Source organism: Talpa europaea (assembly GCF_964194135.1).
Source record: "Talpa europaea genome assembly, chromosome: 9".
Classification (NCBI taxonomy): Eukaryota; Metazoa; Chordata; class Mammalia; order Eulipotyphla; family Talpidae; genus Talpa; species Talpa europaea.
In genome coordinates, this window is record NC_140076.1 from 745558 (window position 1) to 768253 (window position 22696).

The window sequence follows — 22696 nt, forward strand, 5'->3', positions numbered from 1 at the left end:
GCCGCTGCGCAGTCCCGCCTCCTTGAGCAGGCGTCAGCGGAGGACGCGGCCCTCCCAGGGTGACTGTGTTGTGGACATGAAGTCCAGCCTTTCCCCGGGCGGAGGAAGGACGAGCGGTGCTTCGGGTGGGGGAGGTCAGGGGAAGCTTCATTACTCAGGCGTGAGCCCCAGACCCGGGGCGCCCCGGAAGGGCCGAGCCCCGGTGTGAAGACCAAGGCTCCCTTCACGCACAGCCGTGTCCGTGTCTGGCACGTGGCAGCCTCGCTGTGCAGCAGGCGCAGCCTCTGCGGCAAAGTCCCCCGACAAGGGGCGAGGCAAGGGGGAAGCTGCGGGCGTTCGGGGACGGCCGTGGAGAGGGCGCAGCTGGCCGGCGGCCGCCCCGGCAGGTAAGAGGTGAGGCCCGGCCAAGGGTCTTGGGGGGAGGAGCTGCGAGGAAGCGCACTTGGTGGTGCCGCCCGCGTGGGCTGTGCATGGCACCTGGGCTGGAGGTTCTGCGGGATCTTTACTACACTCCTTTGCTCAAAAATACATCTCCTCAAGAACGTGCTATTTGGACGAGCTCCCCAGGTGTCCAGGTCACGCACTGCCGCAGGGGTAACAGCAGGGGTAACAGCAGGGGTAACAGCCCCGACAGCCGCACGACGCGCGGAGCAGGAGGCGGGACGGCGAGCGGGAACCTCCTCTGACAACAGCACACGGGAGCCAGGTGCACAGGCGCAGCGAAAAACTTTCTTTTGGAAGGTCACGTTCATGCCTCCCACACACGCGGGGTTGCTGCCGCGGACCCAGCTTTTACATGGAGATCTGCACAGCCCCGCGTCTCAGCCCTTACGGCCCCCCAAGTTCCCCTGGTTTCAGGTTTTCTCAGCACCCCCCACCAAGAGAGAGCAACAGGCGAGCAGCCGCGCGGGGAGGGCGTTGAGTCCATTTGGCAGCGGAGGGAGGGAGGGCAGCGGGCCGGAGCGGGGATGCGTGGTCCGCGGCTGGAGCTACCTGCAGGCCGAGGGTTCGCAGCTTTTAACCCGCGGGGCAAACTAGCCACGAGGTGTGGGACCCACAGACCCGGGAAGGGTTGCGGGACTGTGGCCAGGGGCCCGAGCAGGCTGTGGTGAATTTGGGGGTCCTCACAGGCAAAAGCAACCGTGACCCTGGCTGAAAGGGAAAACCGGAACACCCCTCGTCCTCGGGCGCAGCCTGGCCCGCCGGGACCCCGGCCACGCAGGTGCACGTTGAGGCCGCGCCTCCCGGCTGGCCAGGACCCCGCGACTCCTGCCCTTTTCTCTTTTTTTTTAAATAATAAATTTTATTTTTATATTCCCCATACAATTGCAGCCCCCCCATTCTGACCCCAATCCCTCCCCTCCCGCCCCCCACCCTCCAAAAAGTGTCTCTGGTTCATAGTTTTTTGTTGATTTTGATTTTCACTTTCTTATAGTTATTCATTTTCCTGGTCCCTTATTTACGTTTTCTGGATTCCTGCCATGAGTGAGACCATCCGGTATTTTTCTTTTTCTTTTTGGCTTATTTCGCGGAGCATGATCCCTGCCAGCGCCATCCATGCTGCTGCACGTGGCATGTGTTTGTCTTTTCTGAATGCTGAGTCATAGTCCATGGTGTGTATGGACCCCATCTCCTTGCTCCAGGCATCTGTTTTTGTCCTGCCCTCTTCTTTAACGGTTGTCGCCGCCCTGCAGGCTCTACCGGGAGCGGCCGGGCCCGCGGGGTCTGGCTCTCTGGGTGGCGGCGGGCGCTGCCGAGCTGCCGCGAGCGAGAGCGGCTGTGGAGGCGCCGGGAGGGGGGGGGGTCAGCTCGCCCGTCCCTTTCTCTCATGCCGGCGACGCCACGGCATCAGCGAGAGGCCAGTTCCGGGCCGTCGGCCCAAATGGTCCCGGGTGCGGCCACCACTGCGGCTACGGGGGTGGCGCCGGCAGCTGGTGGGATGGCTGTGGGGCCCGTGTTCTTGGGGCTTTTGCTTTGGGGGCAACTTTCCCTCTCAGCGCGTGGTGCCGCAGGCATGGGAGGCGGGAGCACCAGGAACCCCACATCTGTGTTGAATTGAAGTTTCCTAGAAGGGCCCCAGGGCCGCTGGGCGGAGCCCTTGTTGAAGGGCTTGTAGGGACGTTCACGCCTCGCTTAGGACGCCTCCTCACAGTGTCTGCCACCGTCCCGACTTTCTGCCCCAAACACCTCCGCCCGGGAGCCACCAGGCCCGAAGGACCCGATCTATCAGCTCGTTGGCGCTGTCGGGGAGACGAGGCTCCACTCTGCTCTCACAGGCATTTACCTCGGATGCTCCCCGCTCAGCCGCGGCCCAGGGCTGCAGGTTCGCTGGAGAACGCACTGACCGCACGACCCTGCGTCGAAGCCCCAGGACCATGACCCCGTCGGGGCGCCACCACCGCGGTCAGGACGGTCCGTGGATTCCTCTGCCGTGGACGAGCCTGAATGAATTTGCAGGGGGGAGGCTGGGGAGAGCCGCCGAGAGCAGCTCTGCCTCCCGCGCCCCCGGCCCAGGCTTTCACCACAGACGGAGCAAGGAGCAGGAAACAGCAGGCGGCCGTGGTCGCCGAGCACACGAGTAAGTCCCCGCGGGAGCACGGTTCCTGCTGGCGGGAGCACGCGCCCCACCCGCCTGTCCTCAGAGCACAGGAGTCAGCTCTGGGAAGACGTGCCCAGTGCAGAGTGCACAGCGCTCTCCCCGACGCCAGCTCCCTGCGGGGAGCAGCTGCCAACACCCGCGGACAGCGGGAGCCGCTCCCCTGAGCGCTCAGGATCCAGCCAGGCCCACACGGGACAGTGTCCACGGACCCCTCCCACACTCCGCAGCCGCCTGTCCACCACCCCGGGGAAGGATTTGGGGTCCCAGCGTAAGCAGTGTAGGGGTGATTATGCCTCCCCAGAGTCGGGGTTCACCCCTCCAGCCTCGCACAGCCTCTCGGTGATGCTGCATGATGTGAGGGTCCCCCGGGAGACCCCTCCCCAGCACGTGAGCCAGGCCAGAAACTTTGAGGTGCTGGGTGTCTCCCCATATTGGGGAGCAGATCTGGAGGGTCTCTGATGAGGGTCTCTGAGCCCTAGAGGACCTCCCAGCTGCTCACCTGTTGATTTAATGTCTGTCACTGCATACCATGCTCCCCAGAGCCCCAACAGAGCGAGGATGAGCAGCCAAAACATCTGGGAGGAGCAGGTGACGTCGCTGCTGCTGGTCCCCGGATTTGCTTCCACCTCAAGCCGGTTGCACCTGGGGGGAGGCGGGGCCTGGAGCCACAGGGGACACACCGGGACCCTGGACCCCACCCAGGCCCTGTGGGCAGGAGGAGGAGACGGGGGGTGGGGGGCATCGGGGAGACCTGGGTCTGTCTGCCTCCCACAGCCCGCTCCAGGGAGGGCCCGGATGGACAGGGCGACGGACGGGACAGGGAGACACAGAGGACAGGCCATAGGGTGTCTCTCTTTGGGGTGGCTCCTTATCTCTCGGGGATCCCCCAGGAGCTCCCCAGACACTGGGCTGAGGCCGGGTCTCCCACCTCCAGGGTCCTGTTGGGAGAAGGTTCCGGGGGGACAGTCCCCACACAGCGTGTCCTGCCGCTCGGTGCCTGCGGGGCAGGGGCAGGCGGGGCTGGGCGGGTGTCTGGGCACCCCTGGGGTGCTGGGGTGTCCCTTCTCAGGAGGGGGCCCGGCTGTGTCAGGAGCGGCCCTGGGGGTGCTCACCTCTCTGCCTCACGCTCTGGCCGGGCCTGCAGGCCGTGTGGGGCCGGCACTGCGCGCAGCTGTCCCCGTGCACCTGGACGCAGACGTGGCCGGGGGCGCAGCCACACACAGCGTCCCCCGTGGGGGAGCACCCGCGCCGGGTCACCAGGCCCAGGGCTGCCAGGAGAGAGGGCTGAGCCGTAGCTTCTGTAGTGGGAGTTGAGGGGGGGCTCCCACAGGATGGGGGCGCTGGGGACGGAGCCCACCCGCCTGCACCGGCCTGTCTGCACTGAGCTCTGCCTGGGATCTGGGAAGACGTGGGCTGCAAAGCACCCAGAGCCGGGGAGCCACATCGCAGGGGCTGGGGTGCCTGGATGGGGGACATTAGCTGAAGGGTTGAAGGACGGGTGTCGGGGACAGGGAGGGTCTCCCCTGAGGTGTTGGTGTGGGGGCTCCTGTCAGCCCTGGGGGTGGCAGGTAGACCCTGATCTGGGTGCCCGCAAACTTGTTCCTCCCACACCTTTCTGAACCCCAAAGTCCTCTCTTCCCATTTTATCTCCTGGGGACCCCCTCCCCGCACCACCTGTCAGGGCAGGATGGGAGGCCCGGGGTCCCAGGGTGTGGGCGGGTCCTGACAGCCTTGCTCCTGGGTGTCTCCGGGCCCTTGAGGGGGGCTGAGGGGAACTTCTGGGTGTCCCGGGGGACAGACCAGGGTGGACAGAGGCCTCAGCTCCCGGAGGACCCCGAGCTGTCCTGCCACCTCCCTGACTGTGCGGGCTCTGTCCTGCCCCGTCCTCTCCTGTCCCCACCCCCTGCCCCCAGAGGAGGGACAGGCCTGCGCCGCATGAGGCTGTGCGGGTAGCGAGCTGCCCCCAGGCCTGCTCAGGGCTGCTAGGACAGAGCGATGAGTGGGCCAGGCCCAGTCCAGGGGGTCCAGTGGGTCTGTCTCTGTCTGAGCCCCTCCCCATGCAGAAACGGGGGCACGGCCCCCCAGGTCAGGTGTGTGAGGGGTCGGGGCCCTCTGGGTGCAGGGGGAACAGTCCACCTCCCTCCCCGGGAACAGGGTCCCTCCCGTGTGGGGAGGGCGCCCCCTGCATGCAGAGCTCAGGAGCCTGCGGGGAGCAGGGACCCCGCCAGAGGGGCCATGGAGGGAGGGGACACCATTTCCACAGACCCCGAGTCAGCAGCAGAGACGGGGCGCCTGGGGACGCAGAGGCGGGGCGGGGGCAGGAGCGTGGGGTCTCCAGGGGAGAGAGGTCAGCTCTGCTTAACGACGTCATCATCGCCGCAGATCCTGGTCCGGGAAGACAAGGAAACATTTCTGGGGTCAACGCAAAGTGCAACAGGCTGCCCAGGGCTGCTGTAAACAAAGCTCATGGAAAGCTCCACCCACCGGAATCTCGGGGTCTTTTGCAGAAACAACTTGTCTTGAGACAATTCTGCAGAAAGCAACCCGCTGCCGTCCACCGCGAGCGGGACAGCGACCAGCACTGACCGTGCACATCGGAGCAGGTCCCGGGGTTCGTGAAATCCAGGAAACCCGCGCGTCCCCCGCCCGCGCCCCGCGTCCCTCTCTCCTGCGCGCCCCCCCGGCACAGACAGCTCGGGGTCCTCTCGTCCCCGCGGGCTGGGCGCGGCTCTGCGAGTGTCGGGGGCTCCGCGAGGCCCCCAGATCCCCTCCGACCACCGAGGACGGGCCCCAGGTTGGCTCCAGCTCGGCTGTCCGGGAAGCCGCGCCACGCACGCGGGAAACAGCAGCCGCCGCCGCGCTCCGTCCCCGCGGGCCCCGGCGCCAGCAGCACACGCGCCCGCCGCGGCCTCGGCCTGGCCTCACAGCCGGAGGCCATTTCCCCCCAAAACCTTCAATTTTCCAAACCCCCAGTTCCCGGCACTTGAGAGACATCACGTTCCTGCGCCCGCGCCCCAGACGGGAGGACCCGCTCCACGTCCAGCTGCGGCCGAGCGTGGACCCCGCTGGCCCCGAGGCCGCCTCCGCCCAGGGCTGTCCCGGCCGCGTCTCCTCAGGACGTGGTGCTCTTTGGTTTAAGAGACGCGGGGTGCACCTCGCAGGCAGGGGAGCGGGTCGCCTCCTCGCACACAGCTGAGGCCTCAGTCAGGGCCTCAGACCTCCTCCCAGCAGGAAGCGCCGCCCGTGCCCCCCGCCCCCCGCTCCCCGCCTCCCCCTGCTGCCCGGCTGCCCTCCGGCTGCCCCCCCCCCCCGCCTCAGCTCAGCCTCCCTGCGCACCCCTACCCTGGGGACCCCCGTTCCCGTCAGACCCCGGGGCTCAGGGGCATGGGGGCTCCTTGTAGGCCTCGGGGCTGTAGGGGGGCTGGGCCGGTGGGGGACTCCTGAAGGGGGGCCACCTCCCTCCCCACCCGCCGGGCTCTGTCCCTCGCGCCCCCTGACTCTGGGGCCACATCCCCCGCGGGGGAGCCCTGGGTCAGCCCCGCCCAGCAGGGGCCCCGGGCCTGACCCCGGAGGGGTTTGGTGCTTCCGTTTCCTCTTTTGCTTTCACGTCCTCCCGAGATGGCCGCCTAGGCGCTGCTGAAGGGGCTCCGAGGCAGGAGTCCGGGGCGGGGGGCACGGCATGGGGGGTCCCGGGGAGGGGCGAGGGGCTCCTCCTGCACCTGGGACCCTCCCCTGCCCGCGGCCAGCAGGACCCAAGGGCTGGGCGGCCCTGAGCCTGGTGAGTCTGCGCCCGCCTGCCCTTCCCCCGCCCGCCTGCCCCTACCCTGCCCCGGAGCCCCCCCCACCCCGGAGCCCCGACAGGGAGAGGGTGTGGGCAGGGCCCCCCAGTCCAGCGGGACCCCCGTGTGCTCCTGCCCCCTTACCTGGGCAAAGGTGAGCTTTTCCCGCCCGCAGGGCCTGCTGGCTGCTGGGTGGGGCCGGCGTCCTCGCTCACCCCCAGAAGGTGGGGTGAGGGCACAGAGGCCTGTGTGGAGTGTGGGTGTTGGGGTGCGGGGGGTGTGGGGGGAGGATCCAGCTCTGAGGCCCCCTCCCCAAGACCTGGAAGTTCCCGGGGCGGGGCCTGTGTCATCCTGGACCCAGGGCCCCGGCACAGCCCCCCGCCCTGAGCAGCCGCCTCCCTGGGCCTGTCCCGCCTCCTGCTCTGGCCCTGCGGGCGCCAGGCCGGGCAGCACCGGCCAGGGGAGGGGCAGCTCTTGCCCGGAGGGGCTCATGGTTCCCTGGTCAGGACTCCGTGAGGACAGCCACGAGTGGTCAAGGACCCCGGGTGGGGGGCACAGGAGACCTCTCAGGGGTCCCCCTGGCAGGACGCGGCCCTTAGGGTGCTGCTGCCCATTTCGCAGACGGAGGGACAGAGACGGCCCCCAGCCCCGCCTCACCCCGTCCCCTCCCCAGGTGCTGATCCTCGGCCTCCTGTTGATGTCCCTCCTCCAAGGCATAGACTTGCCCCGGTGCACGGAGGAGCAGTACCTGGTGGGGGCGCGGTGCTGCCCCAAGTGCAGCCCAGGTGGGTGTGACCATCCCGTGCAGTGAGGGCCGCGCCAGGGCGGGGTGGTGGGGACGGGCCATGGTGCTGGGACCAGGACAATCACCCAGATCCTGACCCGAGTCCCCTCCAAGACCCCCGCCCCCCACAGGGTCCTCCATCCCCCTGCAAGACCCTCCCCACTACGTGCAGGGGGCGTCCTGGGGCAAGGCAGCCCTGGAGGAAGGACCTGGGGTCAGTGGGCTCTGCTGTCCACAGGCGGGCCCACGTCCCCCCAGAGCCTTCTGACTCCCCCGACAGGCTCCTGCTGGGGCCCCATGTTCCAGGGGCTGGGGAGCTGCTCAAGAGCTCAGCCCCTGGGGTGGGGCCACCTGCTGGAGCTTCAGGGCCCCTCAGGGCAGCCCCTGATCTGGGGACCCTCTGGCTGCAGGTTACCGGGTGAAGCAGGCCTGCGGGGAGTACACGGGCACAGTGTGTGTCCCCTGCGCCCCCGGGACCTACACGGACAAGCTCAATGACCTGAGGGAGTGTCTGCCCTGCCGGGACTGCAGCCCAGGTGAGGCCTCCTCACAGCCACCCCTGCCGCCCGCCGGCCCCTGCTCCTTGGGCTCCAGTGCCCCCCGGGGGTCCTCTGGGGACTGAGGCCTCTGTCCACCCTGGTCTGTCCCCTGGGACACCCCGAGGGTCCCTCTGCTCCCCCCACAAGGGCCCCGGGACACCCAGGAGCGTGACTGTCAGGACCCGCCCATACCCCCCGAGGCCCCTCCCATCCTGCCCTGACAGGTGGTGCGGGGAGGGGGTACCCCAAGAGGTGAAATGGGAAGAAAGGGCTTTGGGGTTCAGAAAGGTGTGGTAGGGACAAGCCTGGGGGCACCGGATCGGGGTCCACCTGCCACCCCCAGGGCTGACGGGAGCTGCTACTGTCCTTCCACAGGGAGCAGGTCAGCCCTTGCCTCGCCACCTCCCGGGGGGGAGACACTGCCTGTCCCCCGACAGCCGCACTTTAACTCTGCAGCTAATGTCCCTCAACCAGGGCACCCCAGGACCCTGCTGCGAGGCTCCCCGGCTCTGGGTGCTTCTCGGCATAGGTTCCTGCAGGTCCCGGGCAGAGCTGGGCGCGGACAGGGCGGTGCAGGCGGGTGGGCTCCGTCCCCAGCGTCCCCATCCTGTGGGAGCCCCCCCAACACCCCACGGCAGCCACAGCTCAGCCCTCTCTCCTGGCAGCCCTGGGCCTGGTGACCCGGCGCGGGTGCTCCCCCACGGGGGACGCCGTGTGTGGCTGCGCCCCCGGCCACTTCTGCGTCCCTGAGCACGGGGACAGCTGCGCGCAGTGCCGGCCCCACACGGCCTGCAGGCCCGGCCAGAGCGTGAGGGAGAGAGGTGAGCACCCCCAGGGCCGCTCCTGACACAGCCGGGCCCCCTCCCGGGAAGGGACACCCCCAGCCCCCCGGGGGCTGCCCAGCCACCTGGCCAGCCCGACCTGCCCCTGCCCCGCAGGCACCGAGCGGCAGGACACGCTGTGTGAGGACTGTCCCCCCGGAACCTTCTCTCCCGACGGGACCCTGGAGCAGTGCCGGCCCTGGACCAGGTGGGAGACCCGGCCTCAGCCCAGTGTCGGGGGGGGCTCCCCTAGAGATAAGGGCCACCCCAAGGGAGACACCCTATGGCCTGTCCTCTGTGTCTCCCTGTCCCGTCCATGCCCCTGTCCTTCCGGGCCCTCCCTTGAGCGGGCTGTGGGAGGCAGACAGACCCTGGTCCCCCGGGTGGCCTCCCCCTGCCTGCTCCTGCCACTGCCACAGGGCCCAGGTGGGGTCCAGGGTCCCGGTGTGTCCCCTGCGGCTCCAGGCCCCGCCTCCCCCCAGGTGCAGCTGGCTTGAGGCAGAAGCCAATCCGGGGACCAGCAGCAGCGACGTCACCTGCGCCTCCCGGAGACTTTATCTGCTTCTGCTTCTGCTCGTGCTGTTTGTCGTGTCCTCAGCAGTGGCCATTTGCACCTGTGTCCGCTGAGCCCGGGCACGGAGCAGGTCACGGGGCCCAGGACACGGAGGGCTGCCCGCTGGGGCGCCGGCTGAAGCCGCCAGGACACGCGGTGCCGGCGTCCAGCTCCCCGAGCAGGGTTGAGAGAATCCAGTGGAGCCGAGGAAATAAATGACTGACGCGAAACAGAGTCTCCGAGATGGGGGAGCCCCCGTGCGGGTGCACCTCGTTTTCACTGATACCAGCAGCCCTCCCGGGTCAGCCACTAGACGATGAAGGCCTCTCTCGGCACAGGCCGTGCCCGGCGCACACTCACCGCGAGGTCCTGCGCCCTCAGGCCGTTCTGTTCCTTTGTCTAATCTAGTCTGTGCCCAGGCGTAGCCCCACGGGCCCGACAGGGCACCCCGATGTGCCCACGGCCAGTCTCCCGCCGAGCGGATCAGTGTCTTAGCCACGCCCAGGCTTCCAGCACGACCTTGATGTCTTCCTTGTCTCGGCGCTGCAGGCCTGGGGGTCTCCAACAACACGGGGCCTGGGAGCTGAGGGACCCCTCAGCTCTGCACCCCACCAAGAGAGGAGAGGGGCCGCGATCGGGGAGCGTGCTGTGGGTATCCCCGGGCCCCCACGTGCCCTTGGAGGCTGAGCCCTCCCTGCAGCCCAGGTGCGTGCACGTGCCACACAGGAGCCGTCCGGCTCGTGTCCTCCTGTCCATCACCCCGCGGGACCTCGCGCGGGCTCGCTTGATGCCGTCCACAGCCCGCCGCACTCACGCTCCCCGACTCCAGCGGGCCCCGGGTCCCCCGCCAGCCTGGGAGCCGTCAGCCTCCGAGCTGGCTCTTGGGGCCGGCAGGGGTGAGTGCCCTGCAGGCGGGCCTTGGATGGGCACCTCCCAGGCAGCGGCCCAGCCTGCATGCCTGTCCTGTCCTCAGGCCCGGAGACTGTCCACCCACTCTAGGCCCTGCCAGTCAGCTCAGGCCCGGCGGGTCCTCTCCACAGGGCAGGAGGCGAGCATCAAGGGTCCGGCTCGTGTGGAGCGGCAGGGGAGAGACCCGCGAGGCTCCACCGCCTGCGCCACCGAGGCCGCTCGGGTCCGTATCGTGCCCGGAGGGCCTGCCCTGTGGTGGGGCCCCGGGCAGGAGGAGCCCAGGGTCCAGCTGAGCGGCCTCAGGGGGCAGAGGAACACGGCAGCGACGGCCTCCAGGGGGGCTGGTGCAACACTTAGGGGGTCCTCTTTGAAGCCCTGCTGCACCGGGCTTCCCCCTTGGGCCTCGCCCTGGGCCCCGTCAGGCGGCTCTGGGCTCCCAGGGGAGGGTCCTGTGCCAGGGTGAGAGGGGACCCCCCCAGGTGCAGGCGTCCTGCTCTTCGGGGAAGCCGCCCCGCGGCGGGGAGGGCGGCCGCAGCGGCTCCCCCTGTGGCTCCAGCAGGGGTCAGGGGGGCAGGAGCGCTTAGAGCCCTTTAGGCAGCTGCGAACGTCCTGGATGGCGGAAGGGACCGGTCAGGGGCGAGCGGGGAGCCGGTGGGTGCAAAACGGCCCCATTAGACTTGTGGGCGGGGCACCCCGATGGGACATGAGGTGGGGTCGGGGCGCTGAGAGATCACCCTGAGCAGAGCCAGCTCCGGCCCCAAGAACAAAGGGAAAGACTCTCCCGGCTGCTGCGGGCGACGCCACACGGACAGCCACGGGCGCCGCGGAGAGCAAGACCCCGGCCTCTCTCTGCTCCAGGAACCAGGCCGCGCGGTCGCGAGGGGCCGGAGGTGACAGGACGGGGGAGGGAGTCCCTGGAGAATCAGGGCCCGAGTCTGTCCCGGGCCCGGCTCCCCTGCTCCAGGCTCAGGGTGTCCCTGGGGTCAGGCTCGGGGTCCCGCCGCGGCCTCAGGCTCATCCACAAGGCGTCCACGGGGCCGCTTCGGGGTCCCTTGTCCCACGTGGTCCTCGGTGCCCGTCACGCCGCGGGGGGTGTAAGCCGGGATCCGTGCTGTGCGTCGGGCCTCAGCCCCGGGCGTCCCGGTCACCCTCGCGAACTCGCGCTTCCCAGCGGGATCCGGCCTCGCGCTCCTGACGGACCTGAAAGGCGCCTCGCGGGGCCTCCCGTCCCCGACCACCGGCCCTTCCGACCTTGCTTGGGATCCAGAACTGTCGGTAACACAGTGGCAGCCGGACAGGCCGCTGAGGATCAGCAGAGCCACCCCTGGCCTCTGGCAGAGGAGGAAAGAGGGGCCGGCGGCCACTGTCCACGGAGGGAGAGAAGCCGAGTCTCTGCAGGGACGGGGCCTCCGTCCCGTCTCCCCGCGGCCTGAAGGGACCCCGAGGCCCGGGCCTGGGTCTCCAAGAGCTGCTCGTCGCCGGCGTCGCCCAACAACTGCCAGGAGCTCCTCACACTGGGGGTGTCTGACACCGCCCCGGGGGGCCCGCAGCGACCATCCCTGCCGGCCAGGGCTGCCCAGCACCCCTGGTGACCGGTGGGGACCAGCACGGACGCTCTCCGGGTGGGGCAGCCGCCACCGGGGCCACAGAGCCTCTTTGTCTCCCTGTTTGTAAGAGACACCCCGAGGCGCTGGAGCCCGAGGCCCCTTGCAGCTGCGCGCGGGGGAGACCCACAGACCCTGTCCTGTCCTCGGTCGGGCCCTGTCCTGCGATCAGCTGCGGCCACAGGCCCCTGCCGCGTGGGCGTCGTGTCGCCACAGCCCCGGGTCTGGGTTTTCGGCCCTTTGGGCTTTTGGCGTCTCTCCATTCCAGAGCCCGGCAGGCGGCCACCCCGGCCAGCCCGGCCCCCCGGCCACCCCGGCCCCCCGGCTGTCCCGCCGACCACGTGCTCCTGCCTTGACCGCCCCTTCAGACAGGCGTCTCCCGCACGCGAGGCCGGGCTGGCCCCTGTGAGCACACGGAGGAAGCCGCCGCCAGTCCCGCCTCTTGGAGCAGGCGTCAGAGGGAGGACGCAGCCCCCCACCGTGACTGGGGCTCCTGGGGGGCCGTTACCTAAAAGTGTCCTCAGGTTGGGCAGGCGGCCCTGGGGTGCGGTGAGCCAGGCGGAGCCCGCCTGGGGGGCAGCCCGGGGTGAGGGCCACTGCGGGTCGGGGCGGCCGGGAGGCCCTGGTGCCTTGGTTGGGCTGTTGCCCTGTCCCCGGCCCCTTCCCAGGCCGCCCTCTGCCGCCAGCGCCACTAGCACCCCCGGGCACGGGCTGGGCCCCGGCAGGGCTGCGCTGCTGTGCGGCTGGTGGGAGCGGAGGGCGGGGCTGCCGGTGGCGTCAGGCTGGAACACCTGCCTGGAGTCGGGGGGCTGGGGGACCTCACAAGGGGCGTGGTCCCCAGAGATCCCCTAGTCAGGAGGGCCAGGCCCTGGGGGGAGCGCCGGGGAGGCAGCGGGGATGCGAGACGGGGGCGCAGACCGGGGCCAGGGGCCCCACGTCGAGGGTTGGGCCCCCAGGAGTGAGCTCCAGGTGGGGCCCTCCGGGGATGGACGTCTCCCCTGCTGGCCCAGCCCAGCCTCCCCGGCCAGCCAGGACCCAGCGGCCAGCGGGTGCCACAGCAGTGGCTGCTCTCCAGGGAGGGGCAGGGGGCAGCAGCCGCTGCTGATGGGCACAGGGTGGCACAAGGCGGCTCGTCCTGGTCTAGAGGGACGGGGGGCAGGAGGGGACAGGGCAGGACAGAGCCCCCACGGTCAGGGAGGCGGCGGGACGGCTCGGGCAGGGGCTGGGGCCCTGGGAGGGCAGGAGGGGGGCAGCCTGCTGGGGGTGCAGTGCTCCCAGGGGACCAGGCAGCCAGGGCCTGGCTGGCTCAGTGGGTTGGGTGAGGCTCCCCCAGCAGGGACCCCTCAGGACCCCACGAGGGCCGTGTCCCGCGCTGCCCTGTCTGTCCCAGGCGCCCCCAGACCCAGCAGCTCTCCCCCCGGGCCGGGCCGCGGCTCAGGCACAGAGGCCGCCCCACGGCCTGGCAGGCGGGGCAGGGCCGGGGTGGCACCTGGGCACGAGGCTCCGTCCCCCGCCCGTCTCCCCGGCGCCCTCTCCTCCCCCGCCCTGAGCTCCCGCCGCGGGGCAGCGCCGGCCCGGGTGGGTCCGCACGGAGGTGGCAGAGGCATCAGCACGCACCGCCCGCCAGGGCTGTTCAGACCCAGTTTATTCAGGCCCGGCCAGGGTGGGGGTGCCGGGAGGGGGGCAGACCCGCAGCCTCCTCTCCCCGCTCCCGCCCGGAGGCCACGGGGACCCCCAGCATCCCCCCACCAGCCCCCCCACCGTGGACCCTGCAGAGTCAAGGACTTGCCTGTTCCCCGCAGGAGCCCGGGGAGCGGTGGGGGGGGGGGGACGCCGGGGTCAGCGGGTCCTGGGTCCAAGCTGGGCCCCTGGGCGGGTTGAGGTCACGGCAGGGTCGGTGCCGCCTCCAGGGGCGGCCAGGACGTCACATGCTGCCCCGGGGGAATGTCAGTCACGGGGAGTAGCCGGCATGCGCTGGCCAGGTGGGCTGTGACCCCACATTGCATGGGGGTCCTGGCGCCCTCACACCCCGTCCCGCTCGCCAGCACAGCTCAGGGCCGGGGCAGAGGGTGCAGCGGGCACTCGTCCTGGGCACTCCTGGGCTGTGGGGAGGGCTCGGCCTCCAGAGACATGTGGGGGGCTGGGGGTCCCCAAGTCCTGACGTGGCCCTGTTCCTCTTGGGGGGGCTGCAGTGAGCATGGGGGGCCCCCAGCTCCCAGGCCGTGCGTGTCCTGAGGCCTCCAGCAGGCGCCCCCAGCGGTCAGTCCTCTGTGACCCCGACCCCGTGGCCAGCGGGGGGGCCGCCCCCGGGACTCAGGGCACCGTCTCCTCCTCAGCCTCCGTGGTGACGGCCGGACAGGCCTGCAGGGCGTGGGCAGCCGCGGGGTCCCCTGCCGCACCCCGTGTCCTCATCTGCGGGTTCAGAGCACACGGACTCCCTGAGCCCCGGCTCTTGGCCCCGGGGTGTTGTCGCGGAGGACGCCTGCTCTCAGGGGAGGCTGTGCCCCCCCACTGGGGGCAGGACTGAGACGGGGTCTCGGGACCAGGGAGCCCCACCCACCACGTCCCCGGGGGAGCAGCTGTACCTGGTGGGGTCTCCCTTTGGTGGGTTCCCCTGCGGAACAGACACACGTCAGGAGGGTCAGCGAGTCGGGGGCCCCACCCGCCCGGCGCCCCGGGGGCCCTTCTCCCAGGGACCCGCGGACACAGCGAGGCCGAGGCTCGGGCCCTTGCTGGCCTGTCCCCAGGGCCCAGCACTCGGGGCACCCGGCCCCTCCCAGACCAGCGCCCCACTCCCCCAGAGCGTGTCATCGGGAGGGGGGCCCTGACAGAGGGTCCCCTCAGGAGCGGGTGCCGGGCCGGCGGGGCGGACAGTGTCCCTGTCCAGCTCTCAGACCCGACCCAGAGCCTGTCTGGGCCCGGGGTGGGGTGGGGGGCGTGGGCAGCAGCTGAGACCTGCTCCCGGCACGCGCGGGCACCGCCAGGCTGGCCACATCGGACAGTGTCCGGCCCCCGCTCCCGCCGCAGCCGCCTGTCCACCACCTCTGGGGCAGGAATCGGGTCCCGGCGTGAGCAGTGCAGGGGTGACTATGCCTCCCCAAGTCGGGGTTCACCCCTCCAGCCTCGCACAGCCTCTCGGTGATGCTGCATGACGTCAGGGTCGCCCCGGGGAGCCCCCTCCCCTGCCCGTGACAGGCCAGAGCCTGAGAGGTGCTGGGTGTCTCTCCATATTGGGGGGCAGATCTGGAGGGTCCCTGATGAGTCAGAGGACTCCCCGCTGCTCACCTGGTTGTCCATTTCTTCCCCTGTGAAGCCATCGTGCCCGGTAGACCCCGAGCGCCCCCAGGACAGAGACGATCAGAAGCAGAAGCAGAAGCAGAAGCAGAATACGGGGCCAGGAGGAACAGGTGACGTCGCTGCTGCTGGTCCCCGGATTTGCTTCCACCTGAAGTCGGCTGCACCTGGGGGGAGGAGGGGCCTGGAGCCGGAGGGGACACACCGGGACCCTGGACCCCACCCGGGCCCTGGGGCGGGAGCAGGACGGGGCGGGAGGAACATTGGGGGGACCGGGGTCTGTCTGCCTCCCACAGCCCGCTCCAGGGAGGGCCCGGATGGACAGGGCGACGGATGGGACAGGGAGACACAGAGGACAGGCCATAGGGTGTCTGTCTTAGGGTGTCCCTTACCTCTCGGGGATCCCCAGGATCCCCCGGACACCAGGCTGAGGCCGGGTCTCCTACCTGGTCCAGGGCCAGCACTGCTCCAGGGTCCCGTCGGGAGAGAAGGTTCCGGGGGGACAGTCCTCACACAGCGTGTCCAGCTGCTCGGTGCCTGCGGGGTAGGGCAGGTGGGGCTGGGTCGGGGGCTGGGCGTCCCCGGGGTGCTGGGGTGTCCCTTCCCGGGAGGGGCCCCCGCTGTGTCAGGTGTGGCCCTGGGGGTGCTCACCTCTCTGCCTCACGCTCTGGCCGGGCCTGCAGGCCGTGTGGGGCCGGCACTGCTCCAGGGTCCCGTCGGGAGAGAAGGTTCCGGGGGGACAGTCCTCACACAGCGTGTCCTGCTGCTCGGTGCCTGCGGGGCAGGGGCAGGTCGGGGCTGGGTGGGGCAGCTGGGCGGCCCCCGGGGTGCTGGGCATGTCCCTTCCCAGGAAGGGCCCCGGCTGTGTCAGGAGTGGCCCTGGGGGGCTCACCTCTCTGCCTCACCCACTGGCCGGGCCTGCAGGCCGTGTGGGGCCGGCACTGCGCGCAGCCGTCCCCGTGCTCCAGGACGCAGACGTGGCCGGGGGCGCAGCCACACACGGCGTCCCCCGTGGGGGAGCACCCGCGCCGGGTCTCCATGCCCAGGGCTGCCAGGAGAGAGGGCTGAGCCGCGGCTGCCGTGTGTGTGTGTGGGGGCGCCTGTTTGGGGGCGTAGGCCGGGCTCCCGCAGGGTGGGGACGCTGGGGATGGAGCCCACCCGCCCGCACCAGCCTGTCCGTGCCCAGCTCCGCCCAGTGGCCGGGGCAGGAAGTAGCTGCTGTGCCCCGGGGGTCATTGGCCCTGGGGTCAGGCCCCAGCCCGGCTCTCCTGCTCTGTGTCCCTCCCCAACCCCATGTTACTGAACCCCGAGGTTCTCCCCTGGCCGGTGACACCCTCTCCCCTGGGTGTCTCCCTGCCCCCCTAGATCCTGGATGGACCAGGCCAGCACTGAGGGCCCAGGGTGGGGGTGGCGGGTCCTGGTTCCTCGTTCTGTGGGTGTCGCGTCTCAGGGCCTTGGGTGTGCAGGTGCCGGTGACCCGGGCTGGAGCAGGTGGGCCTCACCTGGGCGGCAGTCCCGGCAGGGCAGACACGCGCTCAGCCCGTTCCGGTGGGCGGTGTAGGTCCCGGGGGCGCAGGGAGCACAGGCTGTGTCTGTGGACGCCCCGCAGTGCTGCTGCACCCGGTAACCTGCAGCCAGAGGGTCCCCCGATCAGGGGACGCCCTGAGGGGACCCCAGCCCTGAGGCCCCAGCAGGAGCCTGTCGGGGGAGTCAGAGGGTTCTGGAGGGACGTGGGCCCGCCTGTGGACAGCAGAGTCCCCTGACCCGGGTCCCTCCTCCAGGGCTGTCGCGCCCCAGGGCGCCCCCTGCAGGTGGAAGGGAGGGTCTTGCAGGGGGACGGAGGACCCTGTGGGGGGCGGGGGTCTTGGAGGGGACTTGGGTCAGGATCTGGGTGATTGTCCTGGTCCCAGCACCATGGCCCGTCCCCACCACCCCGCCCTGGCCGCGGCCCTCACTGCACAGGACGGTCACACCCACCTGGGCTGCACTTGGGGCAGCACCGCGCCCCCACCTGGTACTGCTCCTCCGTGCACGGGGCCTCGGCTGGGGCGCAGGGAGGGGACCCCAGGAGGCCGAGGATCAGCACCTGGGGAGGGGACGGGGTGAGGCGGGGCTGGGGGCCGTCTCTGTCCCTCCGTCTGCGAAATGGGCAGCAGCACCCTAAGGGCCGCGTCCTGCCAAGGGGACCCCCTGAGGTCTCCTGTTTCCCCCCAAGGGTCCTTACCTACTGCGTGGCTGTCCTCACGGAGTCCTGACCGGGAGCCCTGAGACCCCCAGGCAGGAGCTGCCCCTCCCCTGGCCGGTGCTGTCTGGCCTGGCACCCGCAGAGCCAGAGCAGGAGGTGGGACAGGCCCAGGGAGGCGGCTGCTCAGGGCGGGGGGCTGTGCCGGGGCCCTGGGTCCAGGATGACACAGGCCCCGCCCCGGGAACTTTCTGGGCTCTGAAGGGGGTGCCCCTCTGACCAGGTGAACCCCTGGCCTGCCACGGACTCTGCCCACTGCACAGGTGTAAGGAGCCCTCCCAGGCCGTGGGCTGCCCAGGGCCCTGCTCAGGGTCCACGTGGCTCCCCTCCCGGAAGTCACCTGCCCCAACGGGGCTCCCCTGTCTCCGTGGACAGTGGGGGGCTCCAGAGGAGCGACCATGGGCGGGTGCCGCCGGGCTGGTCAGCGCAGGGGAGGGCTGCAGGGGAGGGGGTGTGGAGGCCACACCCGGGGGCAGGACTCACCAGACCCAGGGTGGCCGCCTTCAGGCCCCCGCTTGGTGGGGGGCTCCCCAGCGTGGCTGCGGCCCCACCTCCCTCCAGAGGCCGCCTCATCCCCGGCCCTGCAGGGGACTCACACCGGCCCCAGGTGCTGTCACCGCCGGGGAGACGCTGGCGGGATCGCCCGCGCCGTCCGTTGGGCCCCAACCCCACCCCTCGGCGCCCTTTGCCCGCAGGACCAGGCAGGGGTGGGCAAGGCGCCTCGGGGCTCTGGGTGCGCCGCCAGGGGTGTGGGCCCAGGTGCGCCGTGCTGGCCTGAGGTGGCCCAGGACAGAGCAGGGACGGGAGGGAGGGCGGGTGGGGAGGGAGGTGGCCCCCCTTCTAGCAGCCCCGCGCTGGCCCCGGCCGGGCCCACTGACAGCCCCAAGGCCTACGGGGAGGTGCCCCTGCGTGCCCCCGAGTGCCCGGGGCTCTGACCGCAGAGCCTCCCGTCCCCTCACAGCCCCTGCCCCAGGCGCCTCGTCTCTGCTACCTGTCGGGGTCTATGGAAATGGTGTCCCCTCACTCCATGGGCCCCTCTGGCGGGGTCCCTGCTCCCCGCAGGCTCCTGAGCTCCGCGTGCAGGGGGAGCCCTCCCCACATGGGAGGGGCCCTGTTCCTGGGGAGGGAGGTGGAACGTTCCCCCTGCACCCTGAGGGCCTGGACCCCTCACCCAGCTGACTTGGGGGGGCCACGCCCCCATTTCTGGATGGGTAAATGGGGCTCAGAGATAAGGTCTTGCTGGCCCCCCTACCCCTGTGCTCAGACTCAAACCCCACCTTCCACCCTGATGGGGCTCACCCCACCCAGGCTTCCCAGCACTGAGGTCCCCCAGCGTAGAGGTGGGGGGCATGGGGAGTCACCACACACCTGGGGCCCTGGGGGCCGGATGGGAGTCCTGGGAGGCAGCCCACTCACCCCTGGCCCAGAAGGGATGGGTAACAGTGACTCCCCACTGGGGGTGACCCCCCACCTGTGAGCCCTGATCTCAGGGGCCGCACCCCGGCCTCTTTCCTGTCAGGGCACTTCCTCTGGTCATCAGACCCCCCTCTGGCGTGGGTCCCCACTGTCCCCGACAGCCAGGCCTGCCCAGGCTGACCCCCACAGGCTCTTCAGTGGGCACCCCATGAGCACCGTGGACCTCCAGGATCGAGCAGAACCCAGCGAGGCCGCTGGGACCGGGTGCCGCGTGCCGCTGACTCGGCGTCACAGACGTGCCCCCGACGAGACGGGTGGACACCCACCTCCTGCCGGGGGCACAGGATGGGGGACGCCCACCTCCTGCCGGGGGCACAGGCGGGGGGACGCCCACCTCCTGCCGGGGGCAAAGGCGGGGGGACGCCCACCTCCTGCCGGGGGCACAGGCGGGGGGACGCCCACCTCCTGCTGGGGGCCAGGCACTGGTCCCCGGGGGCGGGGGCCTGGGCACCACCCTCTGCTGTTCTCAGTGCCTGCCCTTCTGCCCTCTCTGTGCCCTGACCCCCCCGCTTGCCGGTCCTGGGCTCAAGGCCGTGAGGTGCCCTTGATCTTGCCCCCCTTCCTCCGCGGCGCGTCTGGGCTGCACCCCCCCTCCGGGATCTCGGTTCTGGGGTGGCCGCCCCGGCCCCACGCGGGTCCCCTCCTCTCAGACGCTGCCCTCCCCGGGCTGCTTCTGGGCCCTGCGGCGGCCGGCGCGGGCCCCCTTGCAGCCTGGGGGGCGGCGCCCCTCGGCCGGGCGGTGTCCGCCTCTGGCAGCCGCACCTGCCCCGCCCGGAGCCCGTCCGGGTCAGCGGGCGCCCCCCGGGCCGTTCCTCCGGCGGCCGCGGGCTGTGCGGGCGGCGAGCAGCCTCGGAGCTGGGGGACACTCCGGGGGGGGCCCCTCTGCCCGGGTCGGGTCCGGGCTCCCCCTCCGGACCCCCCCAGCGGAGACCCGAAAACGCGGGCGCGCGGCAGGAGCCCGGCAGCTCCGCCCCGCCCCCGGCCCCGCCCCGGCCCCGCCCCGAGGGCCCCGCCCCCGCCTGCCCCGAGGGCCCCGCCCCGGCCCCGCCCCCAGGGCCCCGCCCCGCCCCCGCCCGCCCCGAGGGCCCCGCCCCGCCCCGCCCGCCCCCGGTCGCGGCTGGACTGGGCTGGACTCGGCAGGGGGCCGGCCCGGTTCGGGCGTCGCCGCGGCGGCGGGGCCCTCGGGCGTGGGGAGCCCCCTGCGCGGCCACCGCCCAGGACGCGGCGCCCCGGGCCCCGGAGCCCCGGAGCCGGGCAGGAGCCGCCCGGGCCGGGCCGCCGGCTGCACTGTGCGCAGGCGCAAGCCCCGCGGCCGCCCCGCCCCGCCCTCCGCCGGCGGCGCCATTGGTGGGAACTTCATGCATATGCATGACGGACCCTGACGCGGGCGTGGACGGGGCGGGGCTAAAAGCAATCGCGAGCGTTAGCGCGGGATGGGCGGGGTCACGCGGGGCGGGGCGGGGCCGGTCGGGGGCGGGGCCGGGGGCGGGGCGGAGCTGCCGGGCTCCTGGCCGCGCGCCCGCGTTTTCGGGTCTCCGCTGGGGGGACCCGGAGCGGGAGCCCGGACCCGACCCGGGCAGAGGGGTCCCCCCCGGAGTGTCCCCCAACGCCCAGGCTGCTCGGCGCGGCCCCGGCTGCCGGGGAGTCCCGGGATCGCGCGGCCTCGAGGCGCCTGGACCCGCGCGCGGGGGGCGCCCGGCGGACGGGGGGCCGGGGCGGCGGGAGCCCCTGGGCGGGGGCTGAGTCGCGGAGGTGCCCGCCCCGCCCCTGCGCCCCCCGCCCCCCATCCCCCCACCCGCACCCCCCGCCCCCCCTCCGCGCCCGGGGTGGACGGGCAGGGCCCGAGCTCCCGCGGGGGGACGGGCGCCGAGTCCCTGGGGCTGCTGCCGCCTCCGGGCGCGCCCCCGGGGTGGGGAGAAGCGGGGTCACGAGCCCGGGCGGCGCTGCCCGCCTGCCCCCGCGCGTCCCCCAGGTGTGCCCGGCCGCCCGGAGCCTCCCTTGCCGTCACCCGCCACCCCCGCTCCCCGGGACACTCGCCCGCTGGCCCTCTCCGCCCGGGGCGGGTGCGGGGGCGCCGGGCAGGGTGGCGGCGTCTCCCCTGCGGCCTCTGCCCCCAGAGTCCCCCTGGGCGAGGGCAAGCCGGCTGCAAGGAGCTGGGCTTCAGGGGGGCGCCGCGGGGGCGCTGCCCTCCTCCCGCCCGCCCCGGGCCCTGCCTCGCCCGCTCCGGGTCGGGCTGCTGCGGATGCGGCCGGGACCTGCCCCGAGGCCGCGGAGTTGGGGGGGCGGGGGGCTGCTCTGGCAGCTGGGGGGCTGCCGTGGCTGGGCTGCCTGCCGGCCTGCTGCCCTGTGCCCGCTCAGAGCTCCTGGGGACGGGAGGTGCCCGCGGGGGGCGGGTCTGCCTGTCTCCTGGGGCTGGGCGCGGGTGGGGGTGTCTGTGGTCACCTGGCGCGGGAGGCGCCGTCTCCCTGCAGGGGCAGCAGCCTGAGCGCCCAGCCCGCGCCCTGGGAGGCCCGCGCGCCATGTGGCTGCCAAGGCTTGTGAGGCCAGGGCGGGCCGGCCCGGGGGCGGGAGTGCGGGGGGCGCTGTCCGGGGCTGAGCTGGGCCTCCCCACTCCAGGGGGACCTGTCTGGGGACCTGTTACAGAGCGGGGGGCTGCTGGCGGTCACCAAAGGTGGGCAGGACGGGGGCTGCGGAAGCTGGAGACCCTCCCTTCCCCCCCCAAGGTCAGTCTGTCTCGCCGAGGCCCCGAGGCCCCGCCCTGCACCTGGCTTGGCTGGTCGCGTGGCCAGAACGGCCAGATCGGCTCTCTCTCCTCCGACCTGGGTGGTGGGGTCAGGGTTGCCCTCCTGGCACGCGGGCCCCCACCCACTGCCCCCGCCGCGGGTGGAGACGAGGTGCTGCTGCACTTTGTCCAGAAGTCCCCGGGCGACTACGGGCCCCAGGAGCGCATCCTGCAGGCCCTGGGCATCTCCGCGGAGGTCCCCGCCCGCGAGCCGCCCCGGGTGAGCTGGGGCCTGGGTGGGCACTGCCCGGTACCCCCCAACCCCCCGGGACGAGCGCTCGTCCTGCCCGGGTGCTGAGCTGGACCCGCAGGCTCCAGGTGCTCGTGGCGGGGCCGTGTCCTGCCAGCGCCTCGGAGGGGCAGCGGCGAGGGCGGGGCGGGCGGCCCGCGGGGCCCTCTCAGAGAGGAGGTGGGGCAGTGGCCTCCTCGCATCCTGTCCAGCCATCCCGCCCCTCGGCCGTGGGAGGCCCAGCACCCCGGGGCGTGTGGCTGCCCGACACCCGCTCTCCGCAGTGTCATGAGGAGTCGTGCGCCAGGTGAAGGCCCGAGGACCTGGCGGCAGCCGCTGCCCTGGAGCTGGACGCAAGGAACCGGCCCCCCAGTCTCTGCGCCAGGCGCTGACCTCAGCCTGGCCTGTGGGCAGCACTGGGCATTAAACCTTGGTTCCCAGCCAGCGTTTCTTCCTTGGCTCGGAGCCCGTGGCTGTGGGGCCCGGGCAGGGCAGGCGGGCCCCTCGGGGAGGAGCTGTTCCGGGGGTGCGTCCCTGCAGGGTGGGGAATCCCTCAGGACCCCGGGGGAGCCAGGCCTGGAGTTGGGGCCTGGCGGGCGCCAGGCCGTTAGGGAGAGGGCCGGCGTGGGGCGGGGCGGGGCGAGGACGCCCTAGCTCCTTGCCGGGGCTGCTGGGCGTCTTGGCCAAGCGGGCACGTCCTGCTCCCGACACCTCCCTGAGGGACGTGCCAGGCACCTCAAGCCTAACAGGCCCAGAGCTGACACCCCCTTGGGGCTCCCGGCCTGAGCGGGCCTGGCACCCCGCCGCCCCTGGCCTGGCCCCCGGCGGGCCTCCGCGCCCCGCCCGCTCAGGGTGGCCGCCCTCGTCGCCCTGCACTTGACCCTGCGCGCCCAGTGACCAGGGCCGGGGGCAGCCAGCCCCGCCCCACCGCGGGGCCTCAGCTCCGTCCCCCACCTGCCCTCGGTGCCGAAGGACGGGCATTGGGGGACCTCTGGTCACCGCGTCACCCGCACGAACACCGGGGGGCCTGCGAGGTGCTCCCTCTCCCCGGAGCCCTTCTCGCCCCCACTTGGCCTGCTTCGCCC

The 22696-nt window shown here is 72.0% G+C and overlaps 1 protein-coding gene across 1 annotated transcript; it reads left to right on the forward strand.

Annotated features, from left to right (window-relative positions):
• Nucleotides 1–6278: 6278 nt before the first annotated feature.
• LOC311177803 (tumor necrosis factor receptor superfamily member 14-like) lies at nt 6279–8548 on the forward strand (the record flags this gene model as incomplete). The annotated part of the gene is made up of 4 exons (XM_084244043.1): nt 6279–6377; nt 7052–7163; nt 7573–7698; nt 8367–8548. 4 exons carry the CDS (start codon nt 6279–6281, stop codon nt 8546–8548), a joined length of 519 nt encoding a protein of 172 aa, XP_084100169.1.
• Between the last annotated feature and the right edge of the window lie 14148 nt (nt 8549–22696).